The sequence below is a fragment of the Xiphophorus hellerii genome, chromosome 3, assembly GCF_003331165.1.
Source record: "Xiphophorus hellerii strain 12219 chromosome 3, Xiphophorus_hellerii-4.1, whole genome shotgun sequence".
In the NCBI taxonomy this organism is placed as follows: domain Eukaryota; kingdom Metazoa; phylum Chordata; class Actinopteri; order Cyprinodontiformes; family Poeciliidae; genus Xiphophorus; species Xiphophorus hellerii.
Window position 1 is genome coordinate 17,731,112 of NC_045674.1, and position 26,456 is coordinate 17,757,567.

At 38.7% G+C, this 26,456-nt stretch overlaps 3 protein-coding genes across 4 annotated transcripts in view; 2 read left to right on the forward strand and 1 right to left on the reverse strand.

Annotated features, from left to right (window-relative positions):
• Positions 1–6,927: 6,927 nt before the first annotated feature.
• brd9 (bromodomain containing 9) lies at positions 6,928–14,160 on the reverse strand. The gene is made up of 17 exons (XM_032559253.1): positions 13,971–14,160; positions 12,965–13,176; positions 12,771–12,893; positions 12,565–12,694; positions 12,410–12,467; positions 10,883–11,027; positions 10,660–10,770; positions 10,039–10,214; positions 9,770–9,902; positions 9,541–9,616; positions 9,337–9,432; positions 9,093–9,225; positions 8,885–8,996; positions 8,733–8,789; positions 8,501–8,606; positions 7,339–7,509; positions 6,928–7,210 (listed from the first exon to the last, which is right to left on the reverse strand). Exons 1-17 carry the CDS (start codon positions 14,017–14,019, stop codon positions 7,110–7,112), a joined length of 1,989 nt encoding a protein of 662 aa, XP_032415144.1. The 5' UTR covers positions 14,020–14,160; the 3' UTR covers positions 6,928–7,109.
• Positions 14,161–14,677: 517 nt separating this feature from the next.
• trip13 (thyroid hormone receptor interactor 13) lies at positions 14,678–21,743 on the forward strand. The gene is made up of 13 exons (XM_032559255.1): positions 14,678–14,982; positions 16,289–16,442; positions 16,534–16,660; positions 17,763–17,818; positions 17,916–18,006; positions 18,098–18,170; positions 18,260–18,323; positions 18,419–18,505; positions 18,652–18,758; positions 18,874–19,027; positions 20,329–20,441; positions 20,548–20,617; positions 20,696–21,743. The coding sequence occupies exons 1-13, from the start codon at positions 14,912–14,914 to the stop codon at positions 20,789–20,791; spliced, it is 1,263 nt and encodes a 420-aa protein (XP_032415146.1). The 5' UTR covers positions 14,678–14,911; the 3' UTR covers positions 20,792–21,743.
• Positions 21,744–26,100: 4,357 nt separating this feature from the next.
• Positions 26,101–26,456, forward strand: part of nkd2b (NKD inhibitor of WNT signaling pathway 2b) — a 29,324-nt gene continuing 28,968 nt past the window's right edge. The window contains exon 1 of one of the 2 annotated variants that reach the window (XM_032559083.1): positions 26,101–26,402. In XM_032559083.1, coding sequence (XP_032414974.1) covers positions 26,378–26,402 — 25 coding nt within the window. In that variant the 5' untranslated portion in view covers positions 26,101–26,377. The remainder of the gene's footprint in view (positions 26,403–26,456) is intronic. The other variant, XM_032559082.1, reaches the window with a different exon arrangement.

Below are 26,456 nucleotides of genomic sequence, written 5' to 3' on the forward strand. Positions count from 1 at the left end.
AGGGTTGCCTTAATACAAAAAAAACAAAAAACACAGACAAATAAAATATGGTCTGTACACCAGTTTTCATTCTGAGGATCCCGCTGTCTCATCCATGTTTGGTCAGCAGGAAACTGGTGCTCTTGTCTTCACAGATTGTCAGTGCATGAGCAGCTGTTGGCTGAGCTCTCTGGTTTTGGAGACTGCACTGGAATTGGCAATTCGTGAAAGGCAAATCAAGCTCTCAAAATGTAAGTTTTAGTTCACTAACATACATCTGAGGCCAGAAACAGAACAGATGCATATAAATTCTGTTTAAATGAATTTTTAATTTTACTTTTTTTTCTTTTCATTTCATTTTGAAACACAAAGAAGTGTTTACAGGTTAACAATCTAGAATAACACGTTGAATGTTCAAAAACAACCTCAAGTTACAGGTAATGTAGGCAATGTGTCTTGAAGACTTCCGGGTGGGTTTCTATGGCTACCGAGACATGGAGACCACGTGACAGCCGCGGCTACGGTCTTCCACTAGCTTTTCCCTAGAGGAACGTAGTTTCGCGATGTTAGGCTGGGTAGATTCGTCATAATGATTTGTGACGTAAAACAGCACGAAGGGCAGCTGTTTTTCAGTCAGAGAGGTTGTGGTAAGCAGAACATAGTTTCTTAACAAAAAGCAAAATTGGAAAATGGCAGAGTCAAACGACCAGTCGAAGAGTGATATCAGTGTGTCAATTGACAATTTGGAGGACATCATATTGCCTCGCTTGAACACATTTTCCCCTGCACAGTGGACTCTGCTTTTACAAGGTATAAGGGATTCGCATATAACAAGCATTATGGCTGACATAGTTGTAAACATTTATAAGCAGTCTGTGGAAAATTCACTGAAAGTCCTTGCTCCAGTGTTTGAACAGAACATGGCGACCACGTCCTATGTGAAGAGTGAAGTGCCAGAAAAAACGGTCAGCGTGCATTTGACGAGCTTGATTTCTACTGAAATTGCCACTGTTCTGCAGGTATTACCAGAAGTCTGTAGGAGTGGTGTAGAGTTGAACTCTTTGATGGAAGAGGAGGTCTCCCGAAAAGTAACGGCTTTTGCAAATGCCATTCAGAAGGCCCCTGATTATCCAGTGGAACCTGCTGTATACGTGAGTGGTTGCTTTTCTAACTTGAGAAATTTTAGCAAGATGGTTTCCCACACAGTTGAATGTCTCCAAAGAGATCTGAACAGAGCTAGAACAAAATGTGTTGAAAGATACTGGACAGAATTCACAAGGATGTGGGCCTCAGGTGTGCCTTCACCAAAACCAGAGGTTGCACAACATGATGTTTCAGAGAAAGGCGTTTCTCAGAGAATAAAACCTCTAATTTCTCTGCCCTCCGTTTGTGAGAATATTTCTGAAATAATAGAGAAGTATACACATGATTCAGGCAATGCCAAAACCTCTGACAATGTTGCAGACGTTTTGCCAATAGATCCTTTCAAAACAGATGAAGTCACAGAAGAAATTTGCCAAACTATTTTAGAGGACCTTCATTACTGTAAATCTCATGATCCAGATGGGCAGACAGAGAGGACTTGTCCATGTACACCACATTTTAATTTAAAAAAGATTTCTGGTTATCTCAAAGACTTCTATTCATCAAATCTCAAAACTGACCCAGTTGGAAAACAAGAAATAATCAGCAAACCAGAATATTCCAGGTTTGTTGAGAAGCAGTTCACCGACATGGTGTCTTCTTTGGAGAAACTGATGGATTCAAGTGACACAAAAGTTGTCAAACTAAAACATAAGCCACATAGATTAAAAAGAGTATTGTTCTCCCTTTTGCCTGGATGCATTCCTGAAGTTTCATCAGATGAGGAAAGCCCAAAACCACTGTACTACACTGAGACCGATTACTTTCCTAAATTGGATTTTCAGGCTGTTAAACCCAAAATTGTCAGCCTGTGTGCAGAATGTATGGAAAACCCAGATCTACAAGACAGGATCAAAATGTTTAAGAGGGATCTGACAGATAAATTATATGTTCATATCATGAAGAAGCATTATCATAAAATTCCTGTTCCTCCAAAAGGAAAATGCCTTTCAGATTGTGTCTTCTCTAGCAAAAAGATAAGAGATATTTCTGGAGAGTTTGAAATTTCCCCTGAAATTATCTATGTCAGAGTAGAAGACAGTGTAGGAACTTTTTTCCAGAACATCTTTCTCTGGATAAGACATGAAGAAACAGATCACATAACTCACAGCGACAGAGTGTCCAACGTGCTCTCGGAGATCAATGATATGGTTGGACAACTATGTCCCTCATTAAACAAAAGACAGCTAGAGAGTGAATGGGACTCCGTGCAAGTCATTGGAAGTGCATTCACCGACCACATTGATTTGAATAAAGAAGATCAAATTTCTTTCAAGTCTCACACTGATTCCTTGGTTCTGGTCCACCGAGGATCACCTACCAAGAGGTCCTCTTCTCATAGGTTTACGCCATCAGGGAAAATTGCTACACATGTCGATGATAAAATCCAAACTAACGTGAAATATCCAGAGTCAATTGAAGCCATAAAACAAACTAATAAAGAGCTAGAGGAGGCTATGGCATGTTTTGTAATGGATGCAGTTTTAGACTGTTTGAAAGAAAATGGTGGCCCCCTGGAGTTCAAAGAGATGACAGATATTTTGTCTTCAGTCTCAGGGGAGAAGGTAGATAGATTGCCTGACTTTACTGTCAGCATACACAGCGAAAAAATTAAACATTTTGTCAACGAGATCTACAACGATCTGAAAAAACAGTTTGGCTCTGCTGAAGCGGTGTGGGAGGCTGCAACATCACAAGCTGGTCGTCCTTTCACAAGTGCTGTCTTGAGATATTTAAGAAGTAAGAATCCTAATGAACCCCCCAAAAATCCAATTTACAGGCTCTTTTTAGTTATTACAAAACCTTTTAGGAAGCTATTCTTAAAACAGAGAGGATCTTCTACCCACCTGTAGATTATAGACCACAAACACACACAAACTCTGGCATTGTTCAGCAAAACATAAATATTTTAAATATATTTTATACAAGATTTATGCCTGGCCTTTACATCTACAGTCTCAGTTTTCACAAGATAATATAGTTTTTCATAAAAAAAAATGTTTATGTAATATAATTTGATATCCTAAATAACACAAAGGTGAACTCTGTGTTCACCTTTGTGTGAATTTGGAGTCTTCACAAATTGGGTTTTCACCAGGTTACTCTGGTTTTTCCTTGTAAAAAAATACACCTTCACGTATCTAATTATTTTAAATGTTCCCCTGTAATAGAAAGGTAAAGAATGATTTTTAAAATTATTTACATTGAATATCCAAATGATACATAGATTTACACTTAATTCAAAATAACATACATCTCACAATGTCAAATAAAACTTAAGGAAGTACAAAACTTATAAAACACTGCAACCAAAGAAAATACTGTAGCTGGCATATTCAAGGAACTTCACACATCCAATTAAGAAACGTGTCGCCAAATTATTTCAGTACAATATTCAGTAATATACAAAGATATCAAATTCCATCCATCCATCCATTTTCCAACACCTTTGTCCCTAGTGGGATTGGGAGGGGTGCTGGTGCCAATCTCCAGCGAATGTTCTGGGCGAGAGGCAGGGAACAGGTCGCCAGTCTGTCACAGGGCAAATTATATATTATATTACATATATTAATTAGATTATAATTAATATATCATATATATAATTTATATATATATATAACATTTATATATTACATATGCAATTAATAATACACTGCTCAAAAAAATAAAGGGAACACTCAAATAACACATCCTAGATCTGAATGAAAGAAATATTCTCATTGAATACTTTGTTCTGTACAAAGTTGAATGTGCTGACAACAAAATCACACAAAAACCATCAATGGAAATCAAATTTATTAACCAATGGAGGCCTGGATTTGGAGCCACACACAAAATTAAAGTGAAATAACACTACACGCTGATCCAACTTTAATGTAATGTCCTTAAAACAAGTCAAAATGAGGCTCAGTATTGTGTGTGTGGCCTCCACGTGCCTGTATGACCTCCCTACAACGCCTGGGCATGCCCCTGATGAGGTGGCGGATGGTCTCCTGAGGGATCTCCTCCCAGACCTGGACTAAAGCATCCGCCAACTCCTGGACAGTCTGTGGTGCAACGTGACGTTGGTGGATGGAGCGAGACATGATGTCCCAGATGTGCTCAATCGGATTCAGGTATGGGGAACAGGCTGGCCAGTCCATAGCTTCAATGCCTTCATCTTGCAGGAACTGCTGACACACTCCAGCCACATGAGGTCTAGCATTGTCCTGCATTAGGAGGAACCCAGGGCCAACCGCACCAGCATATGGTCTCACAAGGGGTCTGAGGATCTCATCTCGGTACCTAATGGCAGTCAGGCTACCTCTGGCGAGCACATGGAGGGCTGTGCGGCCCTCCAAAGAAATGCCACCCCACACCATTACTGACCCACTGCCAAACCGGTCATGCTGAAGGATGTTGCAGGCAGCAGACCGCTCTCCACGGCGTCTACAGACTCTGTCACGTCTGTCACATGTGCTCAGTGTGAACCTGCTTTCATCTGTGAAGAGCACAAGGCGCCAGTGGCGAATTTGCCAATCCTGGTGTGCTCTGGCAAATGCCAAGCGTCCTGCACGGTGTTGTGAGCACAACCCCCATCTGTGGACGTCGGGCCCTCATACCATCCTCATGGAGTCGGTTTCTAACCGTTTGTGCAGACACATGCACATTTGTGGCCTGCTGGAGGTCATTTTGCAGGGCTCTGGCAGTGCTCCTCCTGTTCCTTCTTGCACAAAGGCGGAGGTAGCGGTCCTGCTGCTGGGTTGTTGCCCTCCTACGGCCTCCTCCACGTCTCCTGGTGTACTGGCCTGTCTCCTGGTAGCGCCTCCAGCCTCTGGACACTACGCTGACAGACACAGCAAACCTTCTTGCCACAGCTCGCATTGATGTGCCATCCTGGATGAGCTGCACTACCTGAGCCACTTGTGTGGGTTGTGGAGTCCGTCTCATGCTACCACGAGTGTGAAAGCACCACTAACATTCAAAACTGACCAAAACATCAGCCAGACAGCATAGGTACTGAGAAGTGGTCTGTGGTCCCAACTGCAGAACCACTCATTTATTGAGTGTGTCTTGCTAATTGCCAATAATTTCCACCTGTTGTCTATTCCATTTGCACAACAGCAGGTGAAATTGATTGTCAATCAGTGTTGCTTCCTAAGTGGACAGTTTGATTTCACAGAAGTTTGATTTACTTGGAGTTATATTGTGTTGTTTAAGTGTTCCCTTTATTTTTTTGAGCAGTGTACATATATTAATTATGTCATATACACTGCCTGGCCAAAAAAAAAGTCGCCACCAAAAAATGGTCACACTCTCTAATATTTTGTTGGACCGCCTCTAGCTTTGATTACAGCCCGCATTCGCTGTGGCATTGTTTCAATAAGCTTCTGCAGTGTCACAAGATTTATTTCCATCCAGTGTTGCATTAATCTTTCACCAAGATCTTGTATTGATGATGGGAGAGTCTGACCACTGCGCAAAGCCTTCTCCAGCACATCCCAAAGATTTTCAATGGGGTTAAGGTCTGGACTCTGTGGTGGCCAATCCATGTGTGAAAAAGATGTTTCATGCTCCCTGAACCACTCTTTCACAATGTGAGCCCGATGAATCCTGGCATTGCCATCTTGGAATATGCCCGTTCCATTTGGGAAGACAAAATCCATTGATGGAATAACCTGGTCATTCAGTATATTCAGGTAGTCAGCTGACCTCATTCTTTGGGCACACAATGTTGCTGAACCTAGACCTGACCAACTACAGCAACCCCAGATCATAGCACTGCCCCCACAGGCTTGTACAGTAGGCACTAGGCATGATGGGTGCATCACTTCACCTGCCTCTCTTCTTACCCTGATGCACCCATCACTCTGGAACAGGGTAAATCTGGACTCATCAGACCACATGACCCTCTTCCATTCCTCCAGAGTCCAATCTTTATGCTCCCTAGCAAACTGAAGCTTTTTTTCTGGTTAGCCTTACTGATTAGAGGTTTTCTTACGGCTACACAGCTGTTCAATCCCAACCCCTTGAGTTCCCTTCGCATTGTGCGTGTGGAAATGCTTTTGCGTTCACAATTAAACATACTCCTGAGTTCTGCTGTTGTTTTTCTTCGATTTGATTTGACCAAACGTTTAAGTAATCGCCGATCACGATCATTCAGGATTTTTTTCCGACCACATTTCTTCCTGGAAGACGATGGTTCCCCACCATCCTTCCAGTTTTTAATGATGCGTTGGACAGTTCTTAACCCAATTCTAGTAGTTTCTGCAATCTCCTTAGATGTTTTCTCTGCTTGATGCATGCCAATGATTTGACCCTTCTTAAACAGACTAACGTCTTTTCCACGACCACAGGATGTGTCTTTTGTCATGGTTGTTTAAGAAATGAGGAGTTACTCATTGCATCAGCTGGGGTTAAATAACTTATTGCCAGCTGAAAGATAATCACCTATGCAGTACTTATCCAATAGGAGGCTTGTACCTATTTGCTTAGTTAAATCCAGGTGGCGACTTTTTTTTTGGCCAGTATTTTTTTTTTTTGGTGTATATTAATATAATATTATAATTAATATTATATATATAATTATCCATCCATTTTCTTACACCCTTGTCCCTAGTGGGGTCAGGAGATGTGCTGGTGCCTATCTCCAGTGACTCATTTCGGTCTGCTGCCCTTACGTTTAACACAGTTTAATGCTTCCAGATGTGAAATCTGAGGACAAAATTATTGTGTCTCTACATCTGCTCTGCTATCTCAAAACTGTGAAACTATAAACATCTAAAATGACTTGCACACAACACAAAAATGCAAGGGACACCGTCATACACTTAGGAATGCAGTTGCAAGTATTTATTCTTGAAGGTTTCCTTAATACAAAACGCAAATACAATACAGTCTGTACACTAATTTTCAGGCTTTTTAGGAAATCTGAGGATCCGGCCGTGTTCGATCAGTATGAAAGTGGTGCTGTTAATATCAGCATTACGGATCGTCTGTGAGCATGATCAGCTGTTGGCTGAGCCCTCTGGTTCTGGAGACTGCAGAAACTCATAGGGATCGTGCACCATTTCTGTATGATCCCCGATACCCAGGTGTGATGGGCTACCTGTGGATGCAGAAAAGGTTTTTTTGTTATTACACTAGAGTTGACAATGCATTCAAGGTAACACAATCTTTAAAAGGGTTAACTTTTAAAATGATCTGAAGATTTGAAGTTTCACGTGTTGCACATACCTAAGTGGTGTTGGTCTCTTTCAGAAGCGTTTGAAAGCGAGGAGAGGTTGGATGAAGGTCTGGAGCAAACTCTTTCAGCCTGAGCCTCCTGGAACTCCTGCAGGAGTTTATCAGCGTCATCATAGTGCTGGTGTCCTTCTTCGTTCCCTGGCTCTTTCTTTACCGTTTTACCTGTTGATGTAAAAGTGAGCATGAAATCATTCAAATACTAGGACACCAAATTTTATTTTTCTACTTTATAAACAAAAACGACCACATTTGAAATCCACAACCAAACGAGGCTGCATCTCACGCATGCTGATGTTCTGTTATGAATACAACCAAGGGGGTGTATGAATACTATAGGTGATGGTTAATAGATATGCCTCTCATACAAAGGATACTATTAGAAGTCTTTTGTTACCTATCTATTGATCGAAGTACGAACTACACATGGCTCATGAAAGTGGACGTATGCAATACCCAAACGACAGCATTATTAACAAAATGATCAACATGCTGAGATTGAACAGTCTGTTTCATTTCTTAAGTGCTTATCAGATCTAATAAGTATCATCCATAAACTCGCACTCAAGGCTGATGCAATGTTCAAATTTCTAATTGAACGTCTGGTTGACAGCAAAAACATAATACAATTTTTTTGCAGTTGGATATAAATTTAGACATCAAGGATTAAGCAGATTTTACTGCTGTTTGTTGAAAATGATTAAAAACTAAGACAGAGCAGGCTTTTGCTGATGATTAAAAACGCTCATTTTTTTTTGTCATCTGAACAGCCAACTCTGATTTTTTTTGTCCCAAGTGTTGGATATATAACGTTAAAAACTATTCAGGTAATTTTAAAAAAATCCAATTAAAAAAAAAAAAATCAAAATATTAAAGGATTATCCTCATACCTGAATCATACTGTAGATCTTTCTCAGATTTTCTTTTGACTCAAAAACTGACTGAATGGCTGGAAAATTTTTGCTTTGATGCATTTGACCTGCTGGTAACTGGAGCTAATCTGATTTGCAATCAGATTAGCTCTGATTGCTGTGGTAGTTATCACAATCTGGTTCCAATAAGGGGGCTGCTCTCTCATGTTTTTGTGTTACAATAATTAAAGTATGTTTACACAAGTACATATGAATACATGCACATACGATTGAAGGATACTCACCTAATGGGTTGAGCATTGAAATATCCAGGGACATATCAGGATAGCTCTTCATTGACATGAAGTCCAGCACTGAACTGCTCTCGCCAAGACCAGTCCCGTCGGACATCTTAATTAAAAAAAAAAACAACAATAAAAAAATAAACAAAATAAAAAAGACCCAGAATGAGTCACTAGCTGGTTTTCTAAAACAAAATGGAAAGTGATTACTGAAGACAGATTAATGTCAGGATACCTGCATGTCACAGATACTGGACTTGGTTTCATCAGGTTTCAACATTATGTTTCTTTTCTGAAATATAAAATAAGTTTTGCCAATAGTAAACATTTACCAAACAAATGCGATATTTTAAAACAACAAGTAAAGTTTCAGTCAGATTACAGCACCTGTCGAATCTGACTGACGGCCTTTAAATGATCGCCTCCTGTCATCTTGTCCAGAAGGTCGTCGACCCAGTGCTTGGTGACACTTCCACAGCCTTTCACAAAATCCTGTACGCTGTTTAAGTCAAGAAGAAAAAAACAAAGCTCAATCTAACTAAAGAGTTCATGAACAAAAATGATTTATTATCAATGTCTGCTCATTTTCCACTACCTCAGAGCGCACTGTACTCCTGTCTCATCTCCATACGCTGAATACAGCATGTCGGTCTCATCAGACTGCAGGTCTGGAAAGACGGAGTTCTTCTGAAGACTCTGGATGTTGTAGGCACTGCTGAGAAATGTCACTAAACAGCAAGAAATACTATGGTTTTAGTACCTTTTTTGAAGTTATGATTCCAATACAATTATAATAAATAACCTGCATGAGTAAAATTAACCAAAACATTTTGACCTACCTTTATGCCTCCTATCTTCTTTGAACCCTAATGTCGTTAAACCAGGCAGAAGCTTATTCGAAAGAGAACTAAGATCAACTTTATGGGTCTCCTCTTCTGCAAAATGAAAAAAAAGATCATGTCTAGCTTTTTAAATAAAAAACTCCAATCATGTCAATGTAGAAAAGATGAAAAAAAAAAACAACCTGTAGAATAATAACAAACCTTCAGCATCAGGATCAAGCTGGTTTACAACGGTATACAGTAGACTGCCATCTGCATCTTTTCGTAAATAACCCATCTGAAAACGAAGAGCGGTGACAGCTTGAGTCCAGAAAGTTCTTCAAACAACATAGCTTTAAGTCATCATACTACCTTATATAAAAAAAAGAGATTATACCGTGAACTATTACATATGTTTGGAAATGTATTAGCAGGAGCTAACGTGGCACACCTTGGAGTTTGGCATGTATCTGTTGATGCGATCCCGAGCTTCATCTGCAGAATGTTCCACCAGAGCCAGAACATGTTCTTCTGCTGTGCTGTCAGTCAGGCTGCAAGCGTTTCCCTCTGGTTCAAACAGGTAGCTGAGGAAACGGATACGATGTTACAGCATCACAACACTGAACATTCATAGAGAAACAGCATTTAAAAAAACACTGGGGCTCTTCTTCTAGACAGCACTTCATCACAGTACATGTCAGGAAAACCTGGTGACTTTACTTGATGTCTTTAACAGGTGTTTTTTTGGGCTTTCTGGTAGATTCCACTTGGAGGGGTGTCGCTTCTGGGAGGGGGAGATCAGCAGGCAGGTCCTCGTCTCCTAAAATAGCTGCCTGCTGCGTGAAATCCATGTCTTGCATGAAAGACATGCTGCGCTTCAAGGCTAGAAGTCGGTCCTGGACAAACAAAACAAAAGTTGAACAGTTGTTTTAGTGCCTAAGTTTCTGCCTCCTGTGTTCAAAACGTGTGCATTAATCTATCTGTAGATGCATGGTTTTTCTCTGGGTAGTCCAGTTTCGACTCTTAATCCATAAACATGCACACTGGGTTAAATGGATGTTCTAAACTGCCTTTATATTCAACCGTAAGAGTACACACTGATGAATAATTTCATGACTAAAGTTTTAAGGAATGTGATGTTTCTCCATTACTATTACTGGTTGCATATTCTGATTTCTTAAAATAATTTATGTCATGACTCACAAGTTGTGCACACAATTAATGCTGTTTGCTCCTCTGCCTTTAAGTGAAAATCTACTTTTGATTTAGACAAGGCTGTACGAGTCATTATACATTTATTAAAAAATACATTTTTTATTTTCCGTGCTTGTAACTTATTACTTTGCTCATCATCTTGAATCCTGTATGGAGCAGTTTCTTGGCAGCCTTGTAGTAGACCGTCTCCGGTCGGTTGTACACTGTGGCATTGTCACACATCAGCTTAAAGTCCGCCTGAAGGTAAAAAAGTTTGTAGAAAAGAATTTACGTAAAATTTCATTCAACTTGATGATACTCTCAAATTAATTAATCACTCATTTTCACGGTATGATCAGTGTAATGTCACCTTGAACTCGGTCACTGTGTTATAGTCGTTGTTCCTGATCTTGTCTTTCATGGTGCTGAAATCCATGGGATGCTTGATGATCGACGAGTAGCCGGGAGCAATCGCATCTGTTACCGGGAACGCAAAGAATCCATGGGGATCCTTCCTGAGAGGCAGAGTAAAACAACGACGTTTAGGTAAAGCAGCAATGTAATAACTTTTCAGTTGAAAGCCTGTATCTAAGATTCTGTGAAGTTAGTATGATAAACATGGACGGTCTTGTGTTTTTTCTGTTTCAGTCAAAATGCAGATCAGCAACATATACAGAGTTTTTCAGCTAAATATTAAGGTTCTGTTGAGAAGTTTACATTCAATCATAATAGCCAGGAATTTTACTTTAGTTTTCAAGTTTTAATGATTTATTATAACCATTTATTTTACAGAGTCGGATGAAGTTTGAAAACTAGAACTAAGAGCAAAAAACTAAATTCATTGTGGCGTCAGATTATACATAGAAGCTGAAATATATTCAGAAATCCCCACTAATATTTAGCAAGTTGCACATTACATCCTTTTTAAAGCCACCAACAAGCTTCTGGAATAATACTGGCAGGATATTTGAATTGGTAGCGTTTCTTTAAACTGCTCAGAATATCCTTAAGGATGAGTTCAGGAGTTTACAGGTGTGTTAACAGTAGAACCATTTCAGAAGGTTCATGCTTGTCTGCTTTACCAATTCCAAAACCAGCTTTGATGTGCGCCTGGAATTATTTTTATAGCTGTTGATTTGAGGAGAAGATAAAGAAGTTGGAAGTCACCCTTCTTCTCCTTTCATCCACCTTTGAGCAATGCACAGTTAAAACTGGTTGTGGAGCAAGCCTCCAGTATGATGCTATCACCACCATGTTTGAGAGTTGATGCAGTGTTTTTTAGGTGTCAATTATTCATGTAAGCTACAAATAGGTACATGGAAAGTCTGCTCTACTCAAACAAGTACAGTAGGACAATAAAAATAGGCAGCCGGTAGAAGCAGTGTTCTTTATTGAGCAGCATATTATTTAGCTGGTGCCACATGACAGAAGCACAAATGCAAATTTGACTTTTTTCAAGCCCCTCGTGGGTTTATAGGAAAGTCCAAAACTTAAACACGTCTTTAGGAAAACATGCGTCATAATTTAAGCTCAAGGTAATGTGCAAACTTGACCACAGATGAGGCTGTATGCAAAATGTGACATTTGCATAAAGCAAAGAGCTTAAAATAAAAACCTATTTTACTAACAGGAAACTAGGGTGTGTTCATGGTGACCTACTAACAGTGTGTTTTATTTGTAAATGTACGTGTGGCATTGTGCAGCTTGTCAGAAACAAGAACCTCAGAGTACTATGTTTTCAGTCTGTACATCATCCACACCTTCTAATTATTGTGGGTGACATTACGCTACTATGGATGTTTTTAGACCTTGTTCAGCGTCAACTGAAAGGTTATTAGACCTTAACAAAATTTTCCCTGGAGAGATGTAGAAATCGGAGCAAATGAGTGCTTCTCACCTCTGCAGCTGCCTCAAAAAGTGTTCCAGCAGTTGTTGGCGAGGAGTGGACTCATTTTCTGCATTGGGAAAACATAAAGAAATACCATTTATAAAAACAGATTTACTAATGTGTCATGAAACTCTTCTGAGGTGTGGGTAGAGATGCACTCTTGCCTTGCTGTGTGCGGCATGCTCTAACTGGTCTGTCTCCCGGCTGCTCCACTTCCACCTTCACACTGTGGTGAAAGTCTTCCACTTCAGGCTCCACTTCAAACCTCTCTTTTTTCTTTTTTATCTCTTCCGGCTGAGGAGATACAAACTGAATATAAATGACTCCACAAAAATTATCATTACAATGTCATCAGGCTGTGTCATCCCACCTCTAACCCCATGCTTATGGTTTTAGATAGAGTGAATGGCTCAATGGGGGCCGTGCCAGCAGCTCCAGCAACTGCAGCCTCCGATTCATTCTGCTCTCGCTCCCTCTTCTTCCTCTTTTCTTCCTGTTGAGTTAAAAATGTGTTTACCAGTTCATGCGTTTATCATGTGGAGTGCTGTTCTTCTGCATACTCACCTTCCTTCGCCTTCTGTCCTCCTCATCCACATACTTGTCTTTATCTTTTTCTGATTTTTTCTTCTTCTTTTTCTTCTTCTCTTTGTGTCGTTCTCGCTCGTGGTCTGACCTGTCGTCGTAGTCGAGTCCTGAGCCGGAGAGCTCCGTCACCTCGCTTCCTCCAACTTTGAGTTTGATCTTGAGGGGTTTCTCAAGAGTCTTGTCCTCATAGTCTACAACCAAAACAGGAATAAATGAACAGGAATATAGTGTAATGTAGTATGATGCGCATAACATTTTGGTGCAAGAAAGAAAAGAAAAAAGCGAACTATAATCTGTCTTGTAAAAACGTAAGGAATAATGGTTTACTCCTCAGATCCTGCATATAATTGTTTGTATATTTTATTAGAGCGAGAGAAGTCTAACTTTGAACAACCAGCATTTTGTTCTATAAATATTTCAACAAGATAGCTACATTTCCAATTTATGAATAAAGTACAAATATAGTTTTTATTCCTAAAATAATTGAGGTAAAATGGGTAGCAGCAAACTCGTTGATCGGCCACAACATTTCTAATCGGTGCATCTACCTACAAGCAGGCGAACATATATACTCCAAATAGTTTAGTTTTACTCAGTTATAAATGTGTTTTATTAGTTCATTAAAATATTACCTTTTCTCTGCAAAAAAACTGCACTGTATAGAGACACACATTTTTAGACGTATAAAGCACAGATCGATTTTGTAAAATCTGATCATCAAAATGTGCCCTTTAATCATATTTATAATATTTTATTTTCTTATTGTTATGACCCTTAAGTAGCATTTTAAACTTTTTATATTTCTAACCAATATCACAAACTACAAGTCAAAAATACTTGCGTGATGTTGGTATATAAAACTTTAATTTTAAGCGAGTCTGCATCATTTACAACCAATTTTTGATAACAGTAGCAGGCTAATGAAAAGCAAGCTAAAACAAAAGCGCAACCCCTAAAGCTAATGGTAAATGATATAAAAGCGTACCAGCTACTGTAATCCATTCCGGTTTATGTTTCTTGTGCTTTTTCCCCATATCTCTGCGAAAAGAATTGAAGGCTTTGTGTTTACTAACGTTATCCTACCACTGTTGGCTAGTTAGCTGAAACAAGCTAACGTGTTAGCAGGAAGAAGAAGGAGGCGGATGTGAAACCATGAAACCATTGTTTTACTTCCGGTGTTAAAAACAAACAGGATTGGATTGAGGAAAAGTGATCTAAAAATATTTATGTTGCCTCGATAAGATCAGTGTTGGATTATGAGTGTGAAGTATATAGGCATATTTATAGATCTTTTACAATTACAGATGGTTCAAAATATTTAGTTTCGGGTTAAACAGGATTTGCTTAATTATACTCCTGAATTAAATTTATTTATGAAGCAAAGAACATACGACCATTTAGCTGTGTATACAGTGGAAATGTTAGCAAAATAGAAGGTAGTTGTGAGTGTAGTGTGGACATCGAGACAGTAGAACGTGTAATAATTAATTGTGAAAAGTTAAAACAAGAAATTAGGAAATATGATGTGGAGACATTAAGAATTAATAAGATATTAGTTAAACATAATAAAATAAATAAAGCAGTTGTAAAAAAAATTCGAAGGAAGCAGGATAAAATAAGAATTTAGGTTAGAAAAAAAGAGGGAAATACTCTGGTCCACACTCCAGCACAGTAGATGGCGATAATGCATCTTAACATTAGATGTCACCCGCCATTAAAGAAGACGTTAAAAACCGGCGCGCTGAGTTTGACTGTCGGGTTTCTCACACTCTGTAGCGTGCTGCTATTGAGCTAGAGTAAGCATAGGTTAGTTAGCTAGTTAGCTAACGCAGTAGGTGTGAGGAAGTTCTGTGAATATCTTGATAGTTGTGCAGCTTTGATGTGAAAATCTCCGAATTTGGATCTTGTTTCTGCCGTCGTACGAGGATGGAAGGCGACCCAATGGAGATGACACCCATCCCAAACATCCATGTGGAGGTCCATGTTAAATCTATGAGGTGAGTTCTTTAGTGCCGAGAGCTGGATATCAGGTGAAACATCAGAGCCACCAGCCTCATTACCACACTTAAGAGTCAACATCAAGGCATCTGTTTAGTTAGCAGGATGCCCGTCCTTTCCCTATAGTAATTTGTATTATAGCTTTACAAATGGACCTAAAACATGAAACATGTATGTGCCAAAAAAGATTATACAAGATCGGCCTGGTTTAACACACATGGATCAAATGATGGTTCATTAGAAGGCTTAAGAAGAACTTTGACATGCTGAGGAGGTTGTTACTACCATCAGGGAGAGAACTAAAAAATACAGGAGGTAATTCAGGACCTACTTTTGATACCACTGGTTTAGTGCAATGAGAAATATAAACTTGATCCTGACATATTGGTTTCTTCTTTCTTCATGCACTTGTCTAATCCCTCCCTCACTCAGGTCTTCATCTAGACTCTTACACACACACCTCATATATTCATACCATTTGAATGGTAAAAATGTCTTTATATCTTTTGCGGCTAAGTTACTGAAACTCATAGAAAGTAGTGGGACGTTGTATTTTGATAAAAGAAAAATATTTTTTTGAAAACAATTTTCAGTGTTGTTATTGAAATAAAATATTTTTTTCTGATATTGTGAAGCTCTAGTTTTCACGTGCTTCCGTCACTACATATATCCCAGGCCTTGCTTTTGACATCTATAGGTTCTCGTTTCTAGAGTTGCTTTTATTTATTTTTTTACTTGATCATCCTTTTTTCTTGTAGAGAATGCTATTGCTGTCAAAGTATTTTTGGTAAAAATACTGTCATAGTAATAATCACACTTTCAATGTAATAAAGCCAGAGTTGTACAAATTTTATTTCAGTATGTCTATAATTAAGGAAAAATGTTGTTACAATAGTAAAGGATTTGTTTTATGTTAGAAGGATAAGGACTTATTTTTCTATTATTCCTGAGGGTGCTTCACAATTCTGTCTGGGTTTGGATCGGTTTTTAGTGCACTTACACGAACTGCCCTGTAGATGGCAGTGTATTTAGTCACATAGTAGGGCCCAAAGTAGTTACTTATCTGCAAATTAACTAAAGGCCCATAATGCATCTTTATTTTTTTTAATCGCCGTCTACTCTGGTGGCCACTACGTGTGAAATTACTAAAAAAAAACCCACTATCTTTTCACTTACTTATAGTAAGTTCTTGATGGGTTTTTTATAACTTCGTATTGGTGTCTGATATATTCAAAACATACATGATCGATTCTACAGTTTGACACACTTGCAGTACGTTGATTTTATCCTTCGTTTCCTTTTCAGCACAGCTAAATCGTCTGAAGTGAAGATGCACGTCCAGGCGCTGCTGAATCGCCACAGCATGACTTTTGGAAACTACAGATGGACTGAGTTTGATGACAATTTCCTGCATAAGCATGTGGATTCTGTGGTCATTGATCTTCAGGAGACGACACAGGTTAGTTATTGAAGCATTTCAGATGGTATTTTTATTCTTTTTCTTTTTTTTGCTTTAAAGTGGAGTAAAGCACTGACCACTTTATGCACAGCCCCTCGATTTAAAGAGCTGTGACGTCTCCATTCATGTCTTCACTCTGAATGAGGAAGGACCCAGCACACTCAGTTTGGAAGAGGATGAAGACCTTTCAGCAGCTAATCACTGGCTCCTGCCAACAGGTGGAGAAATGTTGCTTTCTATACTTTAATGCTTTTTTTTAATACTAAAGATGACCTGAAAATACAGATGCTTCTTTAATTACCACCCCCTAAGAGATGATTATTATTCTTTGTGAGGCTGAAGTTAACTCAGGTTTTCATATCTCTAGAAATAGTTTCTACCCTGGTAAAGATGTCTGAAAAGCCTCAAAACAAATCCTTCTATTGTTGCAGCAGCATAATGCGGGGGGAACTTCCACATTAAAAAATAATTAGTTTCAACAAAATCATGCCACACTTAATAGCACCCTCGCTGTTAATATTTTGCCTGACCCCCCTTTTTTTCTTTTAATACCAGTACTTATTGTTATCTTACAAAAGTTTTACAAGGCTGGTGCATTCTGGGAATTTTAGCAAGTGTCCTTTGAATGACAAATATAGGAAAAATATTTTAAATATTGTTTTAGACTGTAGACATGAGAAATGACTTCATAGTAATTTCCTGACTTTTAAAGGGCAACATAACTCTCTTTACTTGAATGGTTTGTTCCGTCTTTCCCATTTTGAAGAGTGGCTAAGAGAAATGAGCTGCCGTGTCACGGTATATTTAAACCCCAGGGGGAAAATCTATGTAGCAGGAACTACCATGCATGCCAGAAATTGTGGCACTTGTGAGATGATCCATGTGGGATTTTTTTTTCTTCCACCAAATAATATTTGCATTAGTCAGTGTAAGAATTATTTAATATAAGACATTTTACTCGATATGTGGAAAAGTGTCACATTCTTATAAAAAAATATGTCGACATGGTTGTAATGCAAGATCATGTCACACTTTGGTCAAATATTTATTTTTGATGAATGAAGTGCAGTAAGCAGCCGGGTTATTTCTTTGTTTCGCTCTTGTGGAAATCTGGAATTCATGGACATTTATCATAATAAGTCATCATGAGCCTTTGTATCACAAAAGTAGGATTATAAAAAACTTCTTAGCATACTCAGAAAAGGTCGTCTTTCTAAAAAACATTTTTATAATGTTTATATTGTAGGAAAGACGTGCATGTTGAATCATTTAGATTCAATCTAACCTAAATCTTGTTTTATATGCCTTGTCTTTAAATAGCTGAATTTGATGGGCTCTGGGAGAGTCTTGTATATGAAACGGGAGTGAAAACCAAGGTAAAGTAAACAATCAGTGCTTTAAAACGGGGTCGGGAGGTTGTAATGTAATTTTGCCATCATATCACTTTTTGAAATTCCTGTTGTTTTTCTTCAGCTTTTGGATTATGTCACAACAACAATTTACTTCTCAGATAAAAACGTCGACAGCAACCTTATTTCCTGGAACCGCGTCGTGCTTCTTCACGGTAAATTGTTTCAAAGCCGTAGTGAGTGACGCTGTCGGATCCCGGGTGTGATTTGACTGATTCATCTCTCTGTGTCTGTGAACACATTCAGGACCTCCAGGCACAGGGAAAACATCACTCTGCAAAGCTCTTGCCCAGAAACTGTCAATCAGGCTGTCAAGTCGGTAAGATGGCCATCATCTCAGTGAAACTGCGACTTCACCTATTGCTACACCTGTTCTATTCATTTCACAATACACCCTTCGCCCTACAGGTATACCATTGGCCAATTTGTGGAGATTAACAGTCATAGTTTGTTCTCAAAATGGTTCTCAGAGGTACACCTGGCTTCTTTGTTGGAAAATTCGTTTAACTGAAAGATATTTGAAACCGGATTCTCTTTCCAGCTACTAATCTTGGTTCTTTGTTTCAGAGCGGTAAGCTGGTCACAAAGATGTTTCAGAAAATCCAACTACTGATTGACGACAAAGACGCTCTGGTGTTTGTTTTGATTGATGAGGTAAAATCTAGTTCATGGGAAATAACCTGAAACAGAAATCTATTCACTTCAGTTTTGTAGTAGTCAAGGCAGCTTGATGTTTCACCTGTTCTGTTATTTTTTTTTTTCTCTTTTTAACCTTTTACGGGATTCCCATGACGATGCAGGTGGAGAGCCTGACAGCAGCCAGGAAGGCCTGCCAGGCGGGAACAGAGCCGTCTGATGCCATCCGAGTGGTCAACGCCGTTCTCACACAGCTGGATCAAATCAAACGGTCAGAAAGCAGTTTAAAACCTCTTCAAAGTTCACGTTTTATTTTTATGATGTCACTTAATGTTTCACAAAGATTCAGTCTTTGTCTTGTATTGACAAGTGGGCTAATTTTGCAGGTATCCCAACGTGGTCATCCTGACGACGTCCAACGTGACTGAGAAGATCGACCTGGCGTTTGTGGACAGAGCCGACATCAAGCAGTACATCGGACCTCCGTCAGAGAAAGGCATCTATAACATCTATCTCTCCTGTCTGGAAGAGCTGATGAAAGTGAGCAAGCAAAATGCACATTAGTTATTTTTTTTTTTACAAAATAATTATACTCAAACTTTTTTCTTACAAGCCTTGGTGTGTTTTATAAAACTTTACGTGATAGACGACATAAATTAACACCTGATTTGGAGATGGAAGCAAAATTGTGCATTTTTTTTAATAAGTAATCTCAAAAGTGTGACATCTGTATTCAGCCCCCCCTCCAGAACAGGTAAAAGACTGGTACATGTTTTGTCAGCTTTTCACGTCGTGACACTGAAATTGTGTCCATTTTAAATGGAAAAAATATGATATGACGACAGCACCTTCTTCATATGTTTGTGATGTCCCTTATATCGCTTGAGGCAAACTTATTGAGCCGTCTTGAGGTTTTCCTCACATAAAGGCCATAATGGTTGCCATGTCAACACAATATCCGTCGTAAGCTGTGGATCTCTGCAGCTCCCCCAGAGTAACCATGGGCCTCCTGTCTCCATCTAATTATGTTCTTCTTTAGGTGTACAACTATCTTTGGTTGTTTTCATGTGCCATATTCTGTCCAATTTTTAGATGACGGATAGAATAGAGGTCTGTGAGCTTCTAAATACATGTTGGTTGTTCTATGGCTCATCACTTTCTAGCTTCTCTGGTGTGTATATACATATATATATATTTTTATGATGCCATTTGTTCACTGATGTTCTCTAACAAACCTCTGAGGCCTTCACAGAACAGCTGGATTTATAATAAAGTTAGAGCAGATGAGGTTAATATTTTATTTTAGGGGACTCAGAGTTAAGGCGGCTGAAAATACATGCACTCGCCACACTTTTTGGATTTCTATCCTTGCTGAAACAAGGTATAATTTTTCTTTGACTTTATAAACATGCACTGCTACATGACGGTCTATCAACAAAAACCCAATGAAATAGATTTATGTTTGCATTTGTTTATTTATTTCAAACGGGTTTAAAAAAAAAAAAGAAGAGAACAAGCAAACAGTCGGATAGAAAAACGTGCATACATAGCCAAGAACAAAATAATTGGTTTACTACTAGTGTTCTGTTTGAAAAGGAGCATTTAACATGTCAAAATGAAGGCGAATTCAACAGCACTGAATAAGATGACAGTCATGTAGTCAGCCAGTTAAACTATATGAGCTGAAGGAAATTTAAATGTAAATTAGAGCTAGTGTGAAAATCCCAGATTAGTGTTTTTGTGGGACACAAACAGTGATATTCAGTTCATTTTGACCAACACTTTTACGAAAGCAGCCACTGGAAACAAACAGGTAATCCTGTTCTTTCTCATGCATCCAGTGCCAGATCATCTACCCCAGGCAGCAGCTTTTTACTATGTACGAGCTGGAAACCATGGGCTTTGTTAGGAGCGAGATTTCTGAGCTCAGTCTGAAGCTGAGGAACATTGCTGTGTGAGTACCCAATCCAGTTAACGCGAAAGTCATTAAATCACCAGCTCTGCTTGTCATAACATTCACCGAAACAGCCAGAGGCTCATGTTTTGCTTCTCTTCTTCAGAAAAAGCAAAGGTCTGAGTGGAAGAGCGCTCAGGAAATTACCCTTTCTAGCTCATGCCCTCTTTGTACAGGTAAGCATTTAATTAGTGGCTTTGCAAAACAAAGAAATGACATGGATATTGTTTTAAATGAATTTTGCTTGTGTGCAGACACCACCAGTAACTCTCGAAAGGTTCCTGAAGGCAATGTGCCGAGCGGTGGATAAACAGAGGGAGGAAGAGGCCAATCTGATCAATGGTGTCTGAAACTATTACGACACCTTAAAGCTGGCACATAATTATTATGTCAATCTTTCATTCCTGATGTCTTTTTTTTTTTTTTTTTAAACCTTCACAGTTCAGTTGGCAGCACTTCAATTAATCTGTTATCAAAAATATTGCTTTAACAAATCCTGTTCATCACTTAAAGCTCTTTATTCAGGTAACTGCTGGTGCTAATATCTTAAAGCAAACTGTATCAGGAAAGGACTTGTTATATGAAATGCTGCTTTGTGTTCGCTCTCACTGTCTCACAACTTTAACCGTAACAGTTTTTGTGTTTTGCTGGTTTTGCTTAAAGGTAAACTGTTCTTCCGTCACCATCGCATACGGTTGATCCTATCAGTAAGAACCAGGCATGGGCAGCTGGAGAAAACTCCAGTCAGACTTGTTTTCTATCTTCCCATTAAACTGACTTTGAACCCTAGTAAGGGCGTAATGAGAAAATGCTTTTGTGATATTTGAGATTGTGTGTTTTTAAAACCTCTGCAACCGGTTCATGCTGGGTTGGAGCATTCTCAGTTAGTAGTATCATACTTGTAGAACATTAAAATGTAGCATTCATGATGTAGTTTTGTTATGGAGGGATCTAGTTTTTTGTTCTAATTGCTCATTTGTCTGATAAGTTGGCATTTTAAACTGCCAGCTTATTAAACTGTAGGGATGTGATTATGATATCACTTAATGTTTCACATCCCTACAAGTGTTATGCAAAGCTACATCTATTTTTATATTCTTGTTTGTGTGTATGAATTCTGTTCATGCATTATGTTGTAAACATTTTTCAAAAGTGATATGTTTTTTTTCCCCAAGTTGTCTAAAATATCTAAACTCATATTCTTGACATTTCTGCATGTAATAGTTTAATAAACCATGTTGCTTCTATGTGGAAGATACCACTTAGTGGTGCACATAAGCTGCTGCAGATTTTTACACATGAGAAGCATTTTTTTCTTTACATGTATATATGAGTTGCATTATAAATGCAGAAAATCCAATAACAGCAGATTGCAGCTGGACTTGCGCCCCTGTTTTGTAATCCGTCTGATTTACTCCGGTTGTTTACAAATAGGAGGAATATTTTCCTGGAAATGGAAATTAGTTATGCAGCTTCAGCGTTGGTACTATTTATGAGTGGGTCATAATTTGGATGCCATAGCATGAGTTCATAACACTGCAACTGGAAAGCGTTTGAAAAATGTTTTCTATGACAGTTTACACGAGGATATCAGAGGCCGCGTTGTTCAGACGAATCGGATTTGCATAAGGGAAATGCTCTGCTGCCTCACATGTCACTTGCAGGTTTGGTGACAATGTGCCTTTTGTTTGTTGTTGGCAACTCTCATTCATTCCACTTCAAAGCAGGATCCTGTTGGTTGTCCATAATGAAAGAGGAAAGCAAACACTGAATGCATCTTCAGTCACACCCGGCAGTCTCAGTCTTATCGCTGTCATCTTGCTGAATGACTTTTCTCAGGTGTTTTTTACTGTGGTTGTAAAGTGTTTTATTGCTGCATTAGATTTTACTGTCAAAAGCTCCATCATCAAAGGCAAAGATTTCTATTCTAATCAACACTATTCAGAAATGGATTTCCCCGCATTCAGAGAATTTATTTTATTAGGCATATTTAACTTGATACATGTAATTGGTTGGGGCCTTCCAATTTTGTTTTTCAAAGGTTTTTTTTTTTAGTGTGATTTAAATGAAAAGGGGAAGTTTGATCAACACAAAGTGGAGAATGAGGGCACACAGAGTAAAGCAGAGCTGTTGGAAGGGCCATGGTAAATAAAACCATAATTGCTCTGTCTGGAGGCCTTTTTTTTTCTTTTTGACTGTAGTCGCTCCAGAATAGAGGCAGCTGTTTAAAGGCAGTCAAGCTTGAGAAGTAACAAAAGTCAAAAGCCTCATTGTTGCAGGATTTTATCGCAGTTTAAAATGTCAGAAAACTCCAAATAAGACAAACAGCCTGGTATTTATCCCCTTCAAATCTTGTTCAGGTACATTGCTGAGAGCAATGGAATATCCATGCATGTGCCAGTGGGGATTTAAAATAGGGGGTGGGGATTAACTTAAACACATACTTCTAGGTATGTTGAGAGAAAAACCGAGCAGAGTCGCACACAAACGATGGAAAGTATCACTCATTTCTCTGAGGTTTAACGTGTGCATTATTGCTTTCAAAGCTGAACACTGCGCCGATTAAAATCAAGTTCAGAAAAATACCCTAAACTTTTTTGCCGCTGTAATGATCCACATCCTTTGCCCAAAAACATAATGGGAGCTTATAAAACTTAAATTGTCTGGGTTTTTCCAATTCTTCATCTGCGTTACAGGCTTTGATCACACACACCAGTGTGTGTATCCAAACGAGCATTGCCTCCAAAAAAAAAAAAAAAAAACACTCTCTCTCTGCTTCTATTTCCAATCAAATCATTTCTGCCTGGTGCTTTCGTCTCTCATCTGCTGATTCTTCTGTTGCCCTTTGTGTTTGTCTGCCATTTAAGCAAGATGTTACAAGGTGATGGTGGGAGAGGGATGAGAGGAAGGTAACTTGTGAAGAGCTGGAATCTCAGGGGTCGGGATGCATAAAGAAACGGTGATAATTAGGCACGGCAAGTCGGATCAAAGGCGACTGCTATGAACGAGCTATGCAAATATCTGTTCATCTTGTCAACCGCAGAGTGATCTAAGCATCGTGTGTTTGTGAGGACCCGTAGCAGAGAACTGACAGGGAGCGGTGATTATTAACAGCACCCAGGTTCATTAGGGTGGGGCGCTTTTGTTGTATATTACTACCATCGTGCAATTAAAGATCTGCGGTGCCTTGCCACTCATACCTCTTGAACATTGACACATCGCTTCAAACAACTTTTTTTTATTTTATTTTTTTTTTGACTTAATAGGATAGGTGAACACAAAGTCGTTTTTGCAACTACAAGTCTTTGGGGAAGTCTAGAGACTGAAATCTTTGACAGTACCTTGCAAAAGACTGGAAAGAGGGTTTCTGTGAAAAACAGCTTTTAATTGCGACAGTTTCTCAACTGTGAATTTTAACGAGGCCAATATATCCGTGATCGAAACCATTCTATTCTATCTTTAGGATCGTTGTTCTGCTGGAGGTGAACTCAGCAGAGTGCACCGTTCTTCTTTTAATTACGCTATAAGTTCACAGGGACCATGAATCCAACATGAACTCCGGCCAGCTTTACTGTCCCCGCTGAAGTAAAGCATCCCCACAGCATGATGCGGCCACCACTGTGTTTCACCATAGAAATGACAGTCCCTCAACGCAGAATTTTGCATATAGCTACAAAACTTAAGTTTTAAGTTTGTTCTCATTTCCCCAGACTGTCTTGTGTTTGCTGTGTCCCTTTAATTGTTTGTGGCAAATTGTAAACAGAGCATATCTTTTTGCTGCTCTTCCACAGAAGCAGGATTTGTAGCTTGTATGACTTGTAGTTGTGCTATTGAAAAGAAATTCCCACAGCAGGATGTTGCTTCCACCGTGTTTCATTGTGGGGATGGTGTTTTCAGACTGACATGCTGCATTTTTCACCACGGAGTTTTAGATGTCAACCAAATGTTTCAGGTTTAGTCTCATCTGGCCAGAGTAAGTTCATCCAAATGGTTTGTTTTGGTTGGTTTGTTGGGGAGGTATTTATATTTTTTTTTTGCAAATGACTGTAAGTAAAAACTTAACATCAGTATACAGTGTGTGGTAGGTGAAGTTTATTTATTATACTAAAATTTTAATATTACCAAGTTCAATAGAAAGGTAGTTTTAATACGCTAAATGCATTCACTATTTATGCGGAAATACAACTTTGCATGGCAAATTAAAATTCACTCCACACAGCGTACGTTGTGAGCAGAGTCCCTGTCTTAATTCCCTGCCAAAGAAAACAAACTATAAAACTGCAGACAAGCTTTTGATGTTTGGGGGGGCTGAAGTACAACTCGTCCTTCATGGTTTCTTTTAATGCATCGTTTATCTGCAGCATCTTTGGAGCATTTATCAAAGATAAGTCCTGGAATTTTTCACAAGCAGCTTATCAGCGTGAGCACACACTATGCAGGGCCATTGTGTCATCCTTTTATTACTCCATTCATAATTTACAATCGTCCACTGATGTCTGTGTGAGAACTGACTCTATCTAGCATTGATTTGGTTTGGAATGGCATGTAAAGACATTTTTTTTACTGTGGTTTATTTTATTGTATGGATCATTAAAAAGACATCCAAATAAATAAGTCACAATCAGGATAATCCAAAATGATCCAAATAGGAACAAAACTTTTTTCTTTTTTTTTTTATGAATTAGCCATCAATGGATCATATAGTAAGGTGCACCAACAGAGGACGCGGTTTTTCTATCAGTTTCAGAAGACCTGCCAAACTAGTTATCAAAGGCAAGTTAATTAAAACAACCGGAAAAGAAGAGTCTGCCCTTTCAAAATAAAAGCAATTACGACCAGAGGTTTCAGACAACGGACGGAAGCAATCAATTGCTAATGGCCCTTAAAAATAGAAACAGCTGAGTTGTATCTATGTATTGTACAAAGACTGCATCCATTTTTGCTGGTCCTTATTTTCTTTATTTTTGCTACAGTTTCCATCAACTTAATCAACACTTTAGACAAACAAGTAAATAGCCACATGGATCCAAAACGTATGGCGTTTTCAGACTGACGTACTGTCAGAGCAAATTACATTTACACTAAGACAAAAACAACGAAAAAAATAAAATAAAATAAAAACGTATCTGCCATCTAATAATCTGGGGGTTCTGGGTCCCTTTGATTCATTATTGATGTTCAGTTCCTCATTTACATATATTACGGCCACACACCATCTCCCGGAGTAAATTGTATAAATCACTATGTCTATTGGTGACTTAAAAAAACCCAAAACTTGATTGTTTATTTTTATTATTGATGGGTTTATGTATTTTGAAGTGTACCTTCCTCCCTCCAACTTATCTATTTATTTTTTGCTTGTTTGTTTTTTGGGTGTATAAAGATTAGATTAAGCTAAAATTGGGAAAAAGTAAAATGTATATTATGAGCAAATTTTAAATAAAAAACAAGTAACAAAGAACGTTTCAATTTTGATCTAAACCTGCAAGAAAGCAATCATTACATAGTTTGTGGAAACTCTTTGTAGTTCAAGCCACGAATCATAACATCAGTTTTCTCTAAACTCGGCTTCCCCTGCCTGGTAGTGTGTCTTATTTTTCACAACCTGAACAGGAAGTGTGTTTTGCTTTCTGAACTTGACAGTTGCTCGTCTCTGCAGCGCTGAGGAGGTTTCACATCAGTTGGACTGCAGGAAAGTCTAAAGGCAGATACAGAGAGCGTCGCGTTTCCCTGGTCGATCAGTTAATTGATTTTTCTTTTGTTTCTTTGACCATCCGATTTGAGATCGATGCTTTCATAAGTGCGCTTCACTGAGCGGATGAGGTTTTCTTCTCGCTGAACAGACACAATGTGACCATGTAGAGTTAGTAGACTGTTTTATCCCTGGACGGATTTCGGAGTACCTTTATTGATCTTGGAAGAAAAGGATATTAACGATGGGCAAACTTTTGTCAAAACATGGTAAGACACGTTTTAACGCAGAAACAAACTCGGATTTTGACGTTACCTCCTAAA

Bases quoted from the DNA above. Each gene is read 5' to 3' on its own strand.
- brd9 (XM_032559253.1), bottom strand. From the start codon at position 14,019: ATGGGGAAAAAGCACAAGAAACATAAACCGGAATGGATTACAGTAGCT. The intron at 9,903-10,038 runs GTAAAGTCACCA...CCGTTTCCTCAG, and splicing joins ACACCTGTTAAAGACATCAA to CTACCTGTTTGAACCAGAGG. The intron at 9,226-9,336 runs GTAGGTCAAAAT...CTTGCTGTTTAG, and splicing joins AGAAGATAGGAGGCATAAAG to TGACATTTCTCAGCAGTGCC.
- trip13 (XM_032559255.1), top strand. From the start codon at position 14,912: ATGGAAGGCGACCCAATGGAGATGACACCCATCCCAAACATCCATGTG. The intron at 18,007-18,097 runs GTAAATTGTTTC...GAACACATTCAG, and splicing joins CCGCGTCGTGCTTCTTCACG to GACCTCCAGGCACAGGGAAA. The intron at 20,618-20,695 runs GTAAGCATTTAA...GCTTGTGTGCAG, and splicing joins CTCATGCCCTCTTTGTACAG to ACACCACCAGTAACTCTCGA.